The sequence below is a fragment of the Trachurus trachurus genome, assembly GCF_905171665.1.
Source record: "Trachurus trachurus genome assembly, chromosome: 18".
Lineage (NCBI taxonomy): Eukaryota > Metazoa > Chordata > Actinopteri > Carangiformes > Carangidae > Trachurus > Trachurus trachurus.
In genome coordinates, this window is record NC_139909.1 from 12,012,138 (window position 1) to 12,030,659 (window position 18,522).

Here is an 18,522-nt window from a genome sequence, read left to right on the forward strand (position 1 = left end):
AATGCGCTTGTTAAAATGATGACATCTGTGGTGCTATAATGTCAAAACTGATTTCAGTTAAAACTGAAATCATAAGTGCAAAAACAACTTTTTCATGGATAAGGAAGCCAAACAATGCAACCAAGAGATGATGAATAATTGTTTTTAGTATGTTTCACAGCTGATTCAAGACACAAGATGGTAGCAGAAAGCTAAGAAGAGGAAGGTTAACTCTTTCACGACCATTGACGAGTAAACTCGTCACAGCCTGCCGAACGTTCACGACCATTGACGAGTAAACTCGTCAAAACCGTTTTGTTTTTGTTTTTTTTACAGATTAATAGACACTCTCAGGTACCCTGTGTGTGAATATGGTAGTCCTCTGATGTGTAAAACTGTTTTAAACTAAAATCAAAACATAATGTTTTTTATAAACTGTGTGATCTTGGTTTTGTTTGAGTAATCGTTCTCCTTGAACGCTGCTCTGGGGACAGCGTGCAGCGCTGTGCGGCTGTCGGCTACAGTGTTGCCACTTTCTCGCTGAATCTGGCGACTTTCCAAACCCTCTTTTGACCAAAGCGACCGTGAAGCAGTGTCACGGAGCTGCTGCGCTGCGGCCAGAGACCCGCACCGCTGCCCACACCCCCCAGATTTGCCTACAAATATATTTATTTAGCCGTAGAAATGATTTGGGAGACATGCCACACTGCAGAGTACCGGTAAAATGAGCAGATTGCCACTTGACACAAAAGTGCGTTTTTCTCTGAAACTAGAGCGGGAGCTCTGTTTTTGGAGAAACCCAGCTCTCTTCTTCTACTTCGTACTCACGAACAAAACGGCGGAGAAACTCCCCGTTTTTTCGAGAAGCACGTTGGAAAGTCACTCTTCAACCACGTGAAAACCATTTGTTTCTAGGTGATGTATAGAGTTCGGTTCGACGTGAGAAAAAGGTAAACAAATAGCCAAAAACATGTGGTCCTGAGCCGATGTGCTGAGGAATTAGTGTGGTCGCGAAAGAGTTAAGGTGCTATACAAATACTTTTAGCTATGTTTTACAAGTTCTTACATAAGTAAAAAAAATCTCTTTAGCAACCTGATGAAACTTTAAACAGAGAAAGGTGGAGGTGTGCATGCATTCGATGAGCTTATCATCGTTAAAAATAAACAAACTGCAGAAAGAAAAAGAAAAAAAAATCAAGAAAACCTGGCTCTGCTGCAACAGGTTTTTTTTTGTGTGTGTGGAAAGACGTGTTATGTGTGTGAAAGGTGAGGTGCGCCGTCGTATCCTGAATAACCGCATAGTTTCCTGGTTATCTGAAGATCTCCTCATGCTGCTCTTCTGCAAAGTGCAAAGTCAAATTATGGCCCAAACCATGTGACGTTATGTCACGTAATGTGGTCAGAGCAACCAGCACCAGAGCTTTACTACCAATACATGAGCTTAATGTAGCTATAAATGCATTTATAAACACATATTTAACACTTTACATATATTTACAAGTCGTTCATGTTGTTTCCTCACATAAAATCTGAATATTGACAATTTCAGGCACATTTCTTTAATTGTTTTGTCACATTAAGATGGATTTACTGTATCTTTATTTATGCTATTACAAAATTTGACTTATCTAGTTAAGAAATGGGCCCAATCCTGAAGTTAACACCAAACCAGAGTTGCAAAAGATCCGATTTGGACAATCCAGCATGCAAATTGTGATTAAAACTTGCACATTTCCAAATAAAAACACTTGTTCTCCAAGTCATAAACACTGTTCAACATTAAATAGAGACTTTTAACCAGGTTCAGTCTGCTCCTCTGGCCTTTAAAGCTCAGTTCACATTAACTACTTGGTTTTAAACGTCAACGTGTTTAAATGAAATACACAAATTAGGTAAGAAAACACTGAAAGGAAACGAGTCGTGTCAGAAACATCATAGAATATCATAAAGATTTGGTATTAAAATAATAATAATAAAAGCAGGTGGAGGCTGTGGCTGCTGCAGCTAAAGTTAGCCCACAGCTAACTAGCAGCTTTAACAACATTAGTTTCCTGACGCTGCACGTGAACACAGTGAAAGGAGAAGAACCGTTCAAATAAACCACGCGCAGGTGTTTTAACTCACCTGTCAGTGTGAAGAACAGGTGATAAAACACAGAGCAGCAAACTGATGAGTGTCGCCGACTCCTTCTACTGCTGCTTCTTCCTCACTGGTGAATTATTAAAACCATCATCTTCTACTTCCTCCTCCTCCTCTACTTCTCCTTCTTCTGTCCCATGTTTGTTGGCGGCTGGAAACAGCGACACAGCGGATCATCGCCCCCTCGTGGTCGGAAGTAACAACTACATACTGAATAATAATAATATAATATAATATAATATAATAGTGCATTTTTACGTTTAATAGACGTTTAATGAACGTTCATATTTAGACCATATTTAAAGGGATAGTTCACCCAAAATTCAAATTTCACTCATTATCTACTCACCCTCATGTCGTCTAAGGGCTGGGAGAAGTTTCAGAGTCCTCTGTGCCTTCTCGGAGTTACAGCGGGGGTCCGTGCAGCAGTATTTGTCCATATAATGGTTGTGAATGGTGCTCACTTTTATTCGTCCAAAAAGACGTACCAAAAAACATCCAAATACCTCCGTATTGCTCGTCTGTAATGTCCCTCTTGTATTGAAGCCCAGACATGAGAAATTGTTCCGCCGGTCACACAGGAAGAGCAGTGAACTGAGACACTGGGAGCTTCCGCTACAAACAAGCTTAAAATATATACTTATTTAATTTTTTTCAGAACAATTTCTCATGTCGGGGCTTCAATACAAGAGGGACATTACAGACGAGCACTATGGAGGTATTTGGATGTTTTTTGGTGTGTCTTTTTGGACAAAGAAAAGGGGTATCCATTCACAACCATTATATGGACAAATACCAGTTATGATCCACCATAACAATATAGCCTACTATGTCTACACACTACAGTAAATAAGCAGAAACTTTTAAATATAGCATTTCCTGGTGAAATATGGTTTATACGTGAATGTTGAATAGACGTCTACAAATAGCCGGTAAAAAAACATTCATTTTTCAACCAATTTTGAACGTCTTTTCACCAGTCAGCATAGACATTTTTTAAACGTCTTTTCAACCAAAAAATGCTTGCATTCTCTTATGTGAATTGATCGATTGATTGATTGTGATTATCTGTTATTTTCTTTTATGTTGTTTTGTCTTTGTTTTTCGCAGTGTTTGAGACTGCTAAAATTACCCTTCTGGGATAAATTGAAGTTGTATTATATAATAGTAAGCTTAGCTAATATATTTGTTGTATGATTTACTTGTGATTGTTTGATTTAATGTCTTTTGTGTCTGTATTATAGGCCTACGTATGTAAATCAAATTTTATCCATGTAATATAATTGATGTCTATGACTTGACCTTTGCAACTAATTTCGAACCCAATTCGTGTCCATCCATCCATTTTCTTTGTTGCAGCAATACTCTATGAGATTTTGCATCCAGAGTCTGTATAATTTCAACATAACAAAAAATCAACATGTCGGTTTACTTCCATCATCACTTTACTAAACTCACTGTGATGTTCACTGTGAATTATTATCAGGTATGACATCCATTCATTCGATTAGGTAATTTGCAGAATTGTAGCTGCAATGTGGACAGCAAAAATAGAAAAAGCATCAATAATAATAAGAGCAATATGTTAAACATACTTTTAATTTAAAAAAAAACAATAGTGGTAAAAAAAAAAAAAAAAAGACAAAAACTATGTATAAAATAATTGACAAAACAGAGCATCTACATGTATGACAGCTGGCAGAGATGTGTAAAGTCAACTGACAGTTTGACATTTGAAATCATGTTTCTATTTCTTAATTTATGCAGATGTTTTTTGTTTTTTTAATATATCAAGATTCATCGTATGTTCAAGATTTAAACAGATTGACCTCAAATTCAATCAGCCTAAAGACCTTTGTGATGGTAAATTACAAGGTAAAAGTTTTACTGAGTAAACTTGAAATCAATAAAACTTAATGGCTGAAGTCTCTTAAACAGAGGAAAGGCGACCGCACTGACATAGTTCCTCTTTAACATTATCAGGTCTGATCAATACTCAATAGTGAGTCAACAGACTGTGAGTCAGTAGCGTCCTCCTGTCTTCATCCATCGTCCATCAGCTGCTTCACCTCCATCTTCTCTCTGGTCCAAAGTCAGATCCTTTCAATGATCACAAATTGATCAACAGACCGATCAGACTGATTGATCAGCCATCAGAGGAGTTGGATCAGTGGAGCTGCTTCTGTTCCTCATGTCGACTGTTTCAGCTCCGACCTGAGTTCTCTCTGTGGACGAGACAGAAGACAGTGAGACAGAGACAAACAACCAGAGACAAACAACCAGAGACAAACAAACAACTCTGACCTTTGACCTTGAGAGTCACTTTTGTCACTGTCACTAAGTCTCCGTCCTTGTTGTAGACTCTGCAGGTGTATTTTCCTTCATCTCTCCCTGTGGGGTGTTTCAGGGTCAGACTGAGGTCTCCAGGCCTCAGCAGGTCTTCATTCATCTCTGTTCGTCCTCTGTAAACCAGGTCCTGTCCTTTAGGACCGTTCTCATACACATGGACCTTCCTGTAGTAGTCATCCATCCACTCCACTCTGACGTCTTCAGACAGACCAGCTGTGGTCTTGAAGAGCAGCTGGACAGACTCCGCCCCCTCCTCCACCTCCACCTGTTGCTCTGAGAGACAACAAACCACATGATGATGTCATCAGACAGCAGCAGCAGCAGGTCTGACGTAATCACTGACCTGAGTTACTTCCACAATGTAATATATTACATAACAGTAGTTACTTGCATTTGAAAGTAATACGTTTTTTTTGCAATATTCCTTAGAGAGTAATAAGTTACTGATTACTTTTTAGTTACTTTCACCAACATAAACACTGAGGACAAGACATTACAATATGGAGGCACGTTATAATCTGTCAGCAGCTGGATGAGGATCTGGCATCTGGGCTGCAGGCTCCTCTGACAAGGAGCTGCACTCTGTAGTGAGCAGGAACTTGATGTCGTCTTCTCGTTTTCTTACTCATCCAGTGAAGCTTCAACTTGGACAGAAGACAGCAGCCAGCAATGCATCCTGGGAGTCAAGACCTGCTGCAAACTGGCTTCTCTATTTACAGCTGTGGCGCCTGAGGTGGTAATTCAACCTATTTCTGATTGTAACATGTTACCATATGGAGTAACTGTAATAATATTACAATAAATATAATAAGTAACACGTTGTATTACTCTATTACTGCCTAAAAGTTATATATTACTGTAACTTTAGTATAACTCATTAATTTTGTAACAAGTTACCCCCAACACTGAAAATGAATTCTCTGCAGAGGAGACAAAACCAGAGACAAACAAACAACTCTGACCTTTGACCTTGAGAGTCACTTTTGTCTCTCTCAGTAAGTCTCCGTCCTTGTTGTAGACTCTGCAGGTGTATTCTCCTCCATCTCTCCCTGTGGGATGTTTCAGGGTCAGACTGAGGTCTCCAGTCCTCAGCAGGTCTTCATTCATCTCTGTTCGTCCTCTGTAAACCTGGTCCTGTCCTTTAGGACCGTTCTCATACACATGGACCTTCCTGTCGTCTTCATCCGTCCACTCCACTCTGACGTCTTCAGACAGACCAGCTGTGGTCTTGAAGGGCAGCTGGACAGACTCCGCCCCCTCCTCCACCTCCACCTGTTGCTCTGAGAGACAACAAACCACATGATGATGTCATCAGACAGCAGCAGCAGCAGGTTTTAATCTGACCTGAGTTACTTCCAAAATGTAATATATTACATAACAGTAGTTACTTGCATTTGGAAGTAATATGTTTCTTTGCAATATTCCTTAGAGAGTAATAAGTTACTGATTACTTTTTAGTTACTTTCACCAAAATAAACGCTGAGGACAAGGCATTACAATATGGAGGCATGTAACGCCGTATTATGTAATAATGACGCATTATGTAATAATGTAATAAATCTTCACGTCATTATGTAATAACGCCGCATTTTGTAATAATCTGCCGCATTTTGTAATAAAAATCTTGAACGCAATATGTAATAAACTTCGCCGCATTTTGTAATAAGTTGTTACATTTTGCATCACTTATTACATATTGCGGGTGTTACACCTTTTTATGAAAAAAATGTAATAATTTGGTGCATTATGTAATAAACCACCAAAATGGATGTCTTAATTAGAAAAAAACATTAACAATAATACACGCTGCTCCTCCTCCCCGCTGAGCAGAGCGGTCGGGGTCCGCCCGCTATTCAGACATCCCGCTATTCCGACATGTCACTATTTAGACATCCCGCTATTACGACATCCCTCTATCTAGACATGCCGGTAGTCCGACACTTTTTGATACCGCTATTCCGACACGTCTTTTTTTTTTCTTTTTTTTTTACATCTGCGATACCCAGGCGCGTCTCTCTCTCTCTTTTCTTTTCAGCATGTCTATCACCGGTTTGATGAGGGAGTGATGTTCTTAATCTCAACAACTAAAGTATCAAGTCGCAAACAAAACTGACACATATGATAAACAAACAGAACTATGCTGCAGTTTGTTTGTCAAGTTAACCTGTCACCTTCAGCACCACGGACAGCGCCGCGGATGAGCCGCGGAGCTGCAGCTGTGAGCGTCTGGGCTCTGGGCTTATGGCCTGGGGCCTCATTTATCAAAACTGTAAGTTAGCAGTGTAAAACTGCTGCTACTAAATGTTTTGCTTAGGCCTACGGCGAAAAGACACCCAACATATTTACACCTTTTTCAGATCTATCAAACTGTGCGTGCACAACTCTGCACCTCAACTTTGATAACTGGATCCAAGAATGGTGCGCAGTTGCGCACGTGAACACACCTCCGTCCCCGGAATGCCTACACAACCATATATGGTCAGCACGTGCATATTAATTAGCCATGTGCGCTCTGTGGAGCGACAACAAAGTGACAACGAAGACAACGGGCGGAGGGAGGGGGAAAGAAAGCGAGATACATGGCATCGGGCAATAAATCAGGCAAAAACCTCCCAAATCTCAACAAAAGGGAGCAGAAAAAAGAATACTCTTATGTAATCTGCCCCTTTATTCCAGACAATCTTTTTTTTCTTCTTTTACCTATGTTAAAACAATGTAAAGCAGCAGGATAAACTCAGGTGACTGAACAATAACAGTCTCAGTAGCTGCAGATCAGTGTGCGCTGCCGCCGGTGTGTTTTTAAACTTGGAGGGTTTGTTTTTTCTTCTCTAATAGGCCAATGTATTTGTGTATGAGAAACAGTGTCTCAGATGAAAAAATAAAAATAAATCAGAAGGACACGTCTGACTATAACGTAATCAATCAATGTCGGAAAAGCGGAATGTTTGAAAAATAGTAAAGTGCCGCTACTCCGACAATGAAAAAAAAAATGTCGGAATAGTGGGACGCTTAAAAAATAATGTTAATGCCGCTATTCCGACAATTAGAAGTCAATGTCGAAATAGCGGCATGTCTGAATAGCAGCATGTAACCAGAGCGGTCTCCTCCGACAGCGGGTCCCACGCGGATGGTAACCGCTCCACGTCTCTCCCTCCCCCCTTGTCCACCGACAATAATACGCCCGGGTCATGTTCGTCTGTGGAGGGATGACATGGACCACGGTCCGACTGGAGCTCCAGGCCGGGTCCAGCTCTGCTCCAGCAGCGGCGGCTGGGATCGCCGCCCCCGGAGCCGCAGCTGGGGCGAGCTGGGGGGGGTCGAGCTGTGGGATTTCATCGGGCTGATGATGCTGGAAGTGATTTTGCCTCTGATTTTCACCAGATTTAACATTTTATCAAAATTTGCCCAGCTGATCCAGGCTGTGCCAGGCTCGTGCTCTGCAGCGATTTGTTTATTCATCTTAACAGAGCGCGAGCGAGATTTAACACACACATTCACACAGGCGACACACACATACGGGCTACACATGATACACATACCCACACACACACACATCTGAGGGGCCGAGGCGCCTGCCGAGCGGCACGGAGAAAAGCGCATCTGGTGGCGTGCCCCTCAGGGAGCACCCAGAGCGGAGCGGTGGGATAGATAGATAGATAGTTAGATTTGACCGTCCTACTGGTTTTAGAAATTAATTCATATTTATGATTCATGCATGCTGGTATGCTTAAAGTCAGTGTTATTCTGATGGTCCTAATGTCTTTTTTTTCTAATTAAGACATCCATTTTGGTGGTTTATTACATAATGCACCAAATTATTACATTTTTTTCATAAAAAAGTGTAACACCCGCAATATGTAATAAGTGATGCAAAATGTAACAACTTATTACAAAATGCGGCAAAGTTTATTACATATTGCGTTCAAGATTTTTATTACAAAATGCGGCAGATTATTACAAAATGCGGCGTTATTACATAATGACGTGAAGATTTATTACATTATTACATAATGCGTCATTATTACATAATACGGCGTTACAAGGCACGTTATAATCTGTCACAGTGAATAATCCTCAGTCAAACTGTTGAAGACGTTCAGTCTTGACCTTTGTCTAAGACTCTATAGAACGTTTCCATGTCACTAAAATATTTGTTAAAGTGCAACAGGAGAAACTGCTGGAAGCGTTTATCACTGAGACAGTTTCCCTTTGGGGTGAGCACCAGTCCCTTTACACTGAAAAGTCTTTCTACTGGTGAACTGGATGCTGTTGCAGCGTGAACCTGCAGTGTCACTATTTTAACTCTCTGGAAGCGGTGCAGGCTTTTCATCACAGAGGCAGATTTAAGATCATCTATTATCTCTGTTTCCATGGACACGGGTATATGTAGATTCATGGAGCTGTGCACCAAATTAAAAAAGTAATTCTCATTGGAGGCAGCAGCAGCTGGATGAGGATCTGACATCTGGGCTGCAGGCTTCTCTGACAAGGAGCTGCACTCGGTAGTGAGCAGGAACTTGATGTCGTCTTCTAGTTTTCTTACTCATCCAGTGAAGCTTCAACTTGGGCAGAGAGACAGCAGCCAGCAATGCATCCTGGGAGTCAAGAGTTGCTGCAACCTGGCTTCTCTATTTACAGCTGTGGAGCCTGAGGTGGTAATTCAACCTGTTTCTGATTGTAACACGTTACCGGACGGAGTAACTGTAATAATATTACAATAAATATAATGAGTAACGAGTTACCTCCAACACTAGACATGAATTCTCTGCAGAGGAAACAAAACCAGAGACAAACAAACAACTCTGACCTTTGACCCAGAAAAACACTCCTGTCTCTCTCAGTAAGTCTCCATCCTTGTTGTAGACTCTGCACGTGTAGGATCCTTTGTCTCTCACTGTGGGGTGTTTCAGGGTCAGACTGAGGTCTCCAGTCCTCAGCAGGTCTTCATTCATCTCTGTTCGTCCTCTGTAAACCTGGTCCTGTCCTTTAGAACCGTTCTCATACACATGGACCTTCCTGTTGTAAACTGTCCACTCCACTCTGACGTCTTCAGACAGACCAGCTGTGGTCTGGAAGGGCAGCTGGACAGACTCCGCCCCCTCCTCCACCTTCACCACCTGTCGGCCTGAGAGACAACAAACCACATGATGATGTCATCAGACAGCAGCAGCAGAGGCCTGCACCATGAAGCGAGGGTTCCTCTCAGCCTATCCAGCTGAACCTGTCCACAACACTGTCTCTCTGGATCAGCGGTACCACGACGCTGGTTATCACCTCGGTAACTCAACCCAGGTTTGTCTTATTGTGAATCGGTGAACGCACATGTATAAAGGGCGGGTTCAAGGCGGCAGACCAATCACAACCAGAGCACCGAAGCCTCAGAGAAGAGGTGAGCAAACATCTTATTTCTCCTACGAGGAAGAAGAAAAAAAAGAAGCCTGTGGTCCGAATTAAATGATTATGTTTATTTATTAGTTGTTGAATGGCTGCTGATTAAACTTGTAAGTGATGCTGCTCTGGATCCAATTCTTTCCTCCTGTTCTGACTCTTTTAAGCAGTGGCCAAACAACAGAACTGTTTTATTATATTATATATTTTCCATCTTTGCTGAGCATAAGGTTTGTTCTAAATTAAATAAAAGCCTGTACCATATCAACACGTGTCTCTACACACACACACACACACACACACCCTCAAAAAAAATCGGCATCGTATGGATAATCGGCATCGTATGGATAATCATCTAACGGATTTGATCTGTCCCAGAAAAACCTTTCATCCGTTGTTGTGAGACACGTGTGTGTTTTTTCATAACGTATCATAAACTGGATATAATCACCGCAACTCTGTCCAGAGCTTCACTACTTTTATTTCCGTCTCCTTGGTAACAGTAATATCTGTGAGAGGACACGTCATTTTCCCTGATTGGCTGGTGGACGGAGCCTTTTACTGGATTCAGATCAGTCCTGAAAGCTACGCTGACCCGGAGCAGGTTAGCAGTTCAGAGTAAGTTACCATGGTAACTCACCTCGCCGCTAAGACGCTGATCCTGCTTCATGGTACAGGCCTCAGGTTTTAATCTCTGACCTGAATCTACAGCTCTGATTTCAACTGTTTCATCTTTGACATGAATTCTCTGCAGAGGAGACAAAACCAGAGACAGAGACAAACAAACAACTCTGACCTTTGACCCTGAGATTCACAGTTTTCTCTCTCATTAAGTCTCCGTCCTTGTTGTAGACTCTGCAGGTGTAGTCTCCTGAGTGTCCCTCTATGGGGCGTTTCAGGGTCAGACTGAGGTCTCCAGTCCTCAGCAGGTCTTCATTCATCTCTGTTCGGCCTTCGTAAAACCTGTGCTGTTCTTTAGGACCGTTCCCATGCACATAGACCTTCCAGTCGTCTTCATCCATCCACTCCATTTCAGCCGTCCACTCCACTCTGACGTCTTCAGACAGACCAGCTGTGGTCTTGAAGGGCAGCTGGACAGACTCCGCCCCCTCCTTCACTGCCACCACCTCCATCTGTTGGACTGAGAGACAACAAACCACATGATGATGTCATCAGACAGCAGCAGCAGGTTTTAATCTAAACCACATAATCTTTACTGAAGGTGTTGGATATGATCAGAGTTTTGTTTGTTGGTTCGCACAACCACACACACACACACACACACACATACAAAATCTCCCACCCTGGGGCTGAGGTGTAGAAATGTGTTTTCGTTATCTGAATAACTAAAATAGCCAAGTCCATCATTAATGTACAACAGCATCTTGTATCATTATTACACGTCTTGTGTTTCTAAAAACTAAACTGTGTGAAAATCAGTTGAAAATTCAGTGAGTTGTGATTATTTTCCTTGTGCATACACCTCCTCCTCCTTCTAGTGTTGTGAAGCTAAATACATGGGATGCCGTCGGAACACGAGTGTTTAAAGAAAAAAAGTAAATAAACAAACGTAGAGCTCCGTGGTTTCTTTATTGTTCATGTACGGAGCAAAAAAAGAAGAGAGAGGGAAGAAGTTTTAGAAGTCAGTATTAACGTTGCTCGTCACAACTGTGTGTAGTTTGTGATTACTGACGATGATTTGATCAGATCTGATCCAAGAACATTTGTTCCGAGTCTGTCCTTCACCCTGTGCTGCTGCTGACAGTAAACAGTAAATCATCAGTCCCAGACCGGACAGAGTCAACAACATCTTGTTGTCAAGGTAACGTGAAAAGGGGGTAAGTGCTGTTCTGTTCCCGTTTACAGCATCTGGGGCCCAGGGACCCCCATGGGTCATTGAGAGGGTTCACGGGGGTCCCCAACTTTTTCTGGAAATTTTACTACTTTTTTAGTAGAATTTTTAAAGTTTTGGAGAAATTTTTACCACTTTTTATTTTATTATTATTTTACCTTTTTTTTACTTTTTTATTTTTGTAACATTCTTCAGAACAAATATTTGTGTATTTCTGGTTTGCTCCAAAATGTTGTCCAATGGGGATTTGTGGTCTAGTTTGTGTCAATTTAGGGGTCTTTGATGTAAAAAAAAAAAAAAAAAAAAAAGCTTGAGAACCACTGACTACAGCTACAGCTCTGTAGTCTCTTTCTCTCTCTCTTTCTCTCTTTCTCACACACACACACACACACACACACACACACACACACACATCCTACCTTTTTTGATTAATCGCCTTTTATGAACTTTAAGCCACCAGACGACACCAAGAGAAACTCCCAGTAGAACCAGTAGAACCAGGAGACCACACACAACGGAGACTTAAGCTATGACGGAGAACCTTTCTGTGGATGAGATGAACATAAACAACAACATGACCTTTACGTGACCTCTGTGACGCTGGTTCAAACTGACCTCAGACCTGGTTCTATAGAGGGATTATTTGTTTACCAACAAGTCAGGATGCGTGCGCAACCAGACTGCAGAAAGAACCGGTTGTCATGGTTACCTTCCATGGATCTGGTTTACTCAAAGTGGTGTTAGCTAGTGATGTTGTCACCGTACTACAACAGTTCATCACCGAGTGAGTTGCCGATCGGCACAAGCCACAGACGCTCAGAGCATGGCGTCGGTTAACGGCTAAAAACAGCAATGTGCATCCAGGCAGCTATATAACAGTCATGTTCAGGAAAATACTCTTATACAATTACAAAACTTGGTGGCTCTGAGGACTGAGGTGCTGCCTGGTCGGAGACAAGGGAAGAGGACGGACATGTTTAAAAGTCTTCAGAAATGGCCGTTTGTCCTGTTTGTCATGCCTCCTTCTACGAGTTTCCACGACTTGCTGCACGAGTTTACCCGGGTAAGGAAAACGAATTTGATTGGTCGTTATCGAGCGGGTGGGATATTCAACGCTTGGGGTGAGACCGAGCTCGGTGTGTGTGTGTTGTCTCAGACGTTTGATTGAAGGATGACGGATCCAATATCAGTGGCTGATGAATCGTGAGCAGGCTGACGTATAATCCGTGCGCCTGCATTATCCAATGCGAAAAATACTAGCCCACTTTCATCCAGGATTTACTCGAAAATAGAATTTTGCACAAAGTTTGGGCTCCATCGTCTGATAGATGAGTTATTACACTAATGTTAGGACCCACAGTGGGCTCAAATTCAATTTTCTTTTCTGAATACCTTTAAGTCTGGAACAACTGCATCCTGACTGCGAACTGCACCTGCATGGCTGAGTATGTAGCCTAATTGAAAATAACATAACGTTAATTAATCTTATCTTGTTTTCCATTACTGTGTAACCTCGTCTTCAGTCTCTTGTTATTGTGGTAAACATTTCACAACTCATTCGCTGCGGGCATATCTAGCTTTGTCACCATTCAAACCAACGTGTCTAAAATGTTTCCCATACATTCATTTATTCGTGACGTGGTGGCCACAAATAAATTACATCCGCCACAAATTGATTTTTCGGTTTTTGGCTCGACCAACGCAATATTGTTCCGTTCATTCATCTCCGCATAGCGCTCTTTCTCCGTTAATGGCGTTCACACACACAGAGGCGCATATGCAGGACAGCAGTACACGGTAAAAGCGAAACTCATATGGTCCGATCGTACCCGGTGTTATGCTGCAGCCCCTCCCCTCCTCTCACCCAGACTTGAGCACTCCTCCTGGGCTACACAGTGTTGACTCGCTCTGCTGTCCTGTTTTTCCTGATTGACAGATTCTAACCAATCACAAACAAGATGCTGTCCTTACCCTTTCCGTAATCTGAAATGTTTTTGTGTTTTGTGGAATGTCGTTGTGTTTTGACCCTCAGGGCCACCATAGATAATCCCTCTATAGCTGAATCTGCTGGATTGTAGTGTTTTTGGTTTTGTCCTCTTGTACAGAGTCTACAGACCCAATTACCCAGAATGCTTCAGTTATGAAAAGGTTTGTTTCTAACTAACTCAACTTCCTCCACATTAAAGATCAACATGTGGTTCAGAGGCAGGACAGAGAAACAGCTGACTTTCTTTACACTTAACAGTGTCAGGTAACCTAACGTGGCGCTCACAGCCAGAGTCTGTGTGTAGGCTACTTTATTTAAATGATGGAAGTTTTTCTCACCGTACAGCAGTGTCACGAACACCAGAAACATCTTCATCTTCTCTAAAAACCTTAAAGCCGTCTCTTTCTGTAGTGAATAACGAGCTCTGCTGTGACAAAAAGTTATGTTCGATTTCAACACAAAACACGCAGGTAGGGAGGGACTTAAGCTACCTGATCTTAATTTTTATATCTACAGTAGGTGCAGTAGTGTGGAATGTAACGTTACGGCATGCACCACCTGTAGGACCTGTTGGACCAGTAACTGAAAACACCCTGCACTCTGTTGTGGAGGACTTTCTCTCCTCCATTTCCTCCCACCTCATAGTCAGGTGAGGATGAAACGGAGGAAGTTGATGAAAACGTTTCTGTAGTGAGACCGTATTTGTTTAAGCTAACAAAGCCGAAGGTAGCAGTGATGATAGCGCAGAGAGAGACATCCAGGCTAAGCCTTGCGACGGAGCTGATCCTTTACGGTGTTTTGTTTTTGTTTTGTTTTTTTTACCCACAGTGAACGATGAAGAGACCGGCGCCAGTTTTACACGTTTACTGAAGTTCACACAACAGAAAATAAATAAAATACAGTATCGGTCCAAACTCTCAAACTTAGCTAACAGGTCCAGCACCGAGGTTCCCATGGTGACTGGCGGTTTGCGGAGGAACGTCAACATTCTAGAACGAGGCATCAAACATCTGATTACATTTCACAGGAAGAGAAATATAATACGAATACCAGGGGTGGAAAGTAACGAGTTACATTTACTCAAGTTACTGTAATTAAGTAGCTTTTTTGTGTACTTGTACTTTTTTGAGTAATTTTTAAAATCAGTACTTTTACTTTTACTTGAGTACATATTGTTGGAAGAAATTTACTTAGTTACATTTTAAATAGCTTAAGTTACAAAGTAAAAAATATATATCAACTTGCACTGCGTCTGTGTCATAGGTCTGTGTAGGTTGTCAAAAGTAGCTACACCGCTGCCGCCTCTCTCTCTCTCTCTCTCCCTTCACAGACACACACAGCAGCAGCAGGTAGCTACACCTCTCTCCCCCCTCACCGCTACGTGAGTTTGTGCATAACAGGGCTCGTCGCTATGTTGTCGTCTTAATATTAGCCATTAGCCGCAGCTAGCGGTTAAAAGCTGACGTTAATGATTAAAGTTATGAGGCATGTCCATCTATTCGGCTACGTTTACGGTGACCAAACGTCCTCTTTTGCCCGGACATGTCCACTTCTCACGCCCTGTCCAGGGCGTCCGGGCTTTTTTTTTTAATGAACTCATGAACATGTCTGGCTGTGTTCGGTAACGGGACCGCTGACCCTGCCAGACACACCGGGGCTGAAGGCCGGACCGGCAGTCCGTGTACATGTAGGAGCCCAGTCAGATCCATGGCCATGCTCAGAGGAACAGACAAGCAGCCCACTGCTTCAGAGCAGTTACAGTAAAGAGGCGTGTGTGTGTGTGTGTGTGTGTGTGTGTGTGTGTGAGAGAGAGAGAGTGTGAAGACAGTAAAAAAAAAAACAGGTGTGTGCGAGTGAAAGAGGGAGAGAGAGATTTTTCTTTTCTTTTTTTATCCGAATTAAAATGGTATTGAGTATTGAATATTTTCCTTAATATCGATATTGAGTTGAAAATTTTAGTATCATGATCATGATCGTGACAACCTTAGTGCCAGTAACTGTAACTGTCCATCTGATTGGCTCTGAACAACTGCAGTGTCAGAAGGTCAGAATCAAGTTGGTGCCACAGGAGCTAAAAGATGATGGAGACCAGTGTATCGATGGAGAAGGGGCAAATTTGGAACACAGAGACATGCACGGAGAATGTTAGGCCAATCTCTGGCCATTATGCCCCCCCCCAAAAAAAATAAATAAAAAAGTAACTAAGTAACTTTTACTCTGAGTAAATTTTAAATGAACTACTTTTTACTTTTACTTGAGTACATTTTTACAGCAGTACTTTTACTTTTACTTGAGTAAAATTTCATCAAGGTAACTGTACTTTTACTTGAGTAGATTTTTTTGGTACTCTTTCCACCCCTGACGAATACTTTATTTATAAATCCCTGAAGGGAAATTCATTTGTCTATCAGCTCATCAGTTCCGTCCTTACTCCAATCACGGAGATACTGGGATACTGTAAGCATTTCTTTATCAGTGATGATGAACAGTTTGCCTGGCGAAGATCTATGTGTGTGTTTTTTGACCAGGATCGCTCCACAGCCAACGTAGTGCTACATTCAGCCGAGCCTGAGACCAACAGCCCCACCCCACCCTTGTTTGCATGACAAAAAACTAGCGCATAATTGCAGCCTGTGTGTAACAAAATCGTGTTTGATCATATTGCAATATAATTGCAAATGCAATTAGTCATTGAGCTCTTTGTTCAAGTGACACTTCACTCATCTTTTGTTTTAATGTTTACAGTACAGACATTTTTACTCCTATGCACCTGTCCACTATTTTAACGGATGTTGATGTAAGAGTATTTTACACAATTTGTGTCCATTCTTCCAGATCAGAGTGTGCAGTGTGCATTTTCAACATCAAAAACTTGTCTTTACTTTACTTTGGTTTATTTAAGATCACAAAAGCTGAGTCCATCATCACTTTACCAAACTCACTGTGATAGATAGGAGACAGATTTTTATTCTTCCGAGTGTTAATCTCTGTGTTACTTCATGTCCCACAGTCTTTCCAAGTGGGTCCAGCTGTGCACTGACCTCAGTGTACTGTCATGAATTTAATTAGTTCAGAGACTTTTCTTTTTGTTCAAAATCCTTATTAACTATTCGCTATGATCAGATCCTTTTGTTTTCTTTGGACCAACTGGTCAGTTTCTTACATACACCTTGGTGAGATAGTTAACTAACACAAAACATAAATAGCTGCTCTATGCACTGAAGCTTGGACATTGACACACCTGGTGTTGTTCATTATAAGTGCCACTAGGTGGAGCTGCTGCAGCAGAGTTACAGCTGCAGTTTAACAGCAGCCTGTCGTCTAGATGCACATTAAAGTGAATATGTTTGGAAAATCAATAAAAGTATTTATATTATCGTAACCACTGTGTGTAAAGAGAAAACAGGGGGATTCTGTGTGTGTCCTTGAAGGCCACTGACTGGTTGACAGCTCAGGTCTCATGACTGAGAAAAAATACACACACACACCAATCCACACATTATGCACACACACTTCCCGTGATGTCACAGGAGGCTGTGCTCTAACGGCAGGATGTGATTGGCTGCAGTCTGGAGCTGTGGCCAGAGGAATATGAATGACTTCTAACGGTGCGTTCACACCAAACGCGATGGACGCGATGAACACCACAACTTTCCATTAAAAGTCAATGTAAATGGCGCGATGACACGCGATGGCGCGTCGGGCGGCGCGTTTCGGGCGATACGAGCGACGCGATGAAGCGATGGCGCGTCCATCGCGGCCATTGCATCATCGCGTCCATCGCTTGAAGTTGAAAAATTTGAACTTTTCAAGTGACATCGCATGACGCTGTGCCACGACATCCAATCAGTGTTGATATTCAACCACGTCACCGACACAGCTGCAGACACACATTTCAAAACATGGTGGAGAAGATCACTGTGGCTGTCTCGCTCACCAGACCCTCCTACAGAGAACCTGTGGCTGTGTAAAAAAAAAAAAACAACAACCCAGGGGCTGTGTGTGTTTTCCTCAGATCAATAATATACATCCATGGCCGTTTCCCGGAGCTTTATGACACGACGTCGTACTTTTACCGCGGTCGTAATAAAAAAAGATAATGCCTGCAGAGGGTCAGAGGACCTACAGCTTCCTCCTTGTGAATATTTCATATGTATTTATATTTATTATTATTTCTCAGCCATGGTTGAGGAGAGAAAGAAAATAGCGGGAGGTGGGTTGCATCATAGCGCGATGAAGCGATGAAGCGATGGTGAAAAATGTGACAAATATGTCAAGCGACGCGATGCTCGCGTTACGGGCGATGGCATCGCTTCCATCGCGTTTGGTGTGAACGCACAGTAACAGTCTGTGCTGATGTAACTGTGACATCACAGATATGAGGAGGACGACCACCAATATGTCCATTCACTTTCTCTGCAGACAAGATCCACATGGAGCCAGACGTCCCTGTGGACTCAAGACGGGACGACCTGAGAATTATATAAAGATGCTTTAATGCGTTTATAGCAGACATGACAGCTGTGACGTCACCAGAGGTCACAGGTCGTTCTTCAGTGCAGCTTTGTGCTGCAGGCACCTGTCACTGATTCATACCTGCTGCAACTCGAGCAGGCAGCGGCGCCTCAGGAGCTCTGACTTCATTTACCTACGTGGACCACAGTTTGTATTGTAATCCTAAAGCTCCGACCTGATCTGAGTCTGTTTTACTTTAATCCACTTCTATACTCATTGTTGTTTAAGATGTGTCAAGAAGAACTGATGTTTGATTTCCATAGGGGTTGGGAATAACAATTTATTTATAACCAACAAGGGAGTTAAAACTAAC

At 42.2% G+C, this 18,522-nt stretch overlaps 1 protein-coding gene across 1 annotated transcript; it reads right to left on the reverse strand.

The window, feature by feature from the left end:
* Positions 1 to 4,307: 4,307 nt before the first annotated feature.
* Positions 4,308 to 5,651, reverse strand: LOC311001882 (uncharacterized protein; the record flags this gene model as incomplete). The annotated part of the gene is made up of 3 exons (XM_083993061.1): positions 5,430 to 5,651; positions 4,589 to 4,740; positions 4,308 to 4,343 (listed from the first exon to the last, which is right to left on the reverse strand). The coding sequence occupies exons 1-3, from the start codon at positions 5,572 to 5,574 to the stop codon at positions 4,308 to 4,310; spliced, it is 333 nt and encodes a 110-aa protein (XP_083849187.1). The 5' UTR covers positions 5,575 to 5,651.
* Between the last annotated feature and the right edge of the window lie 12,871 nt (positions 5,652 to 18,522).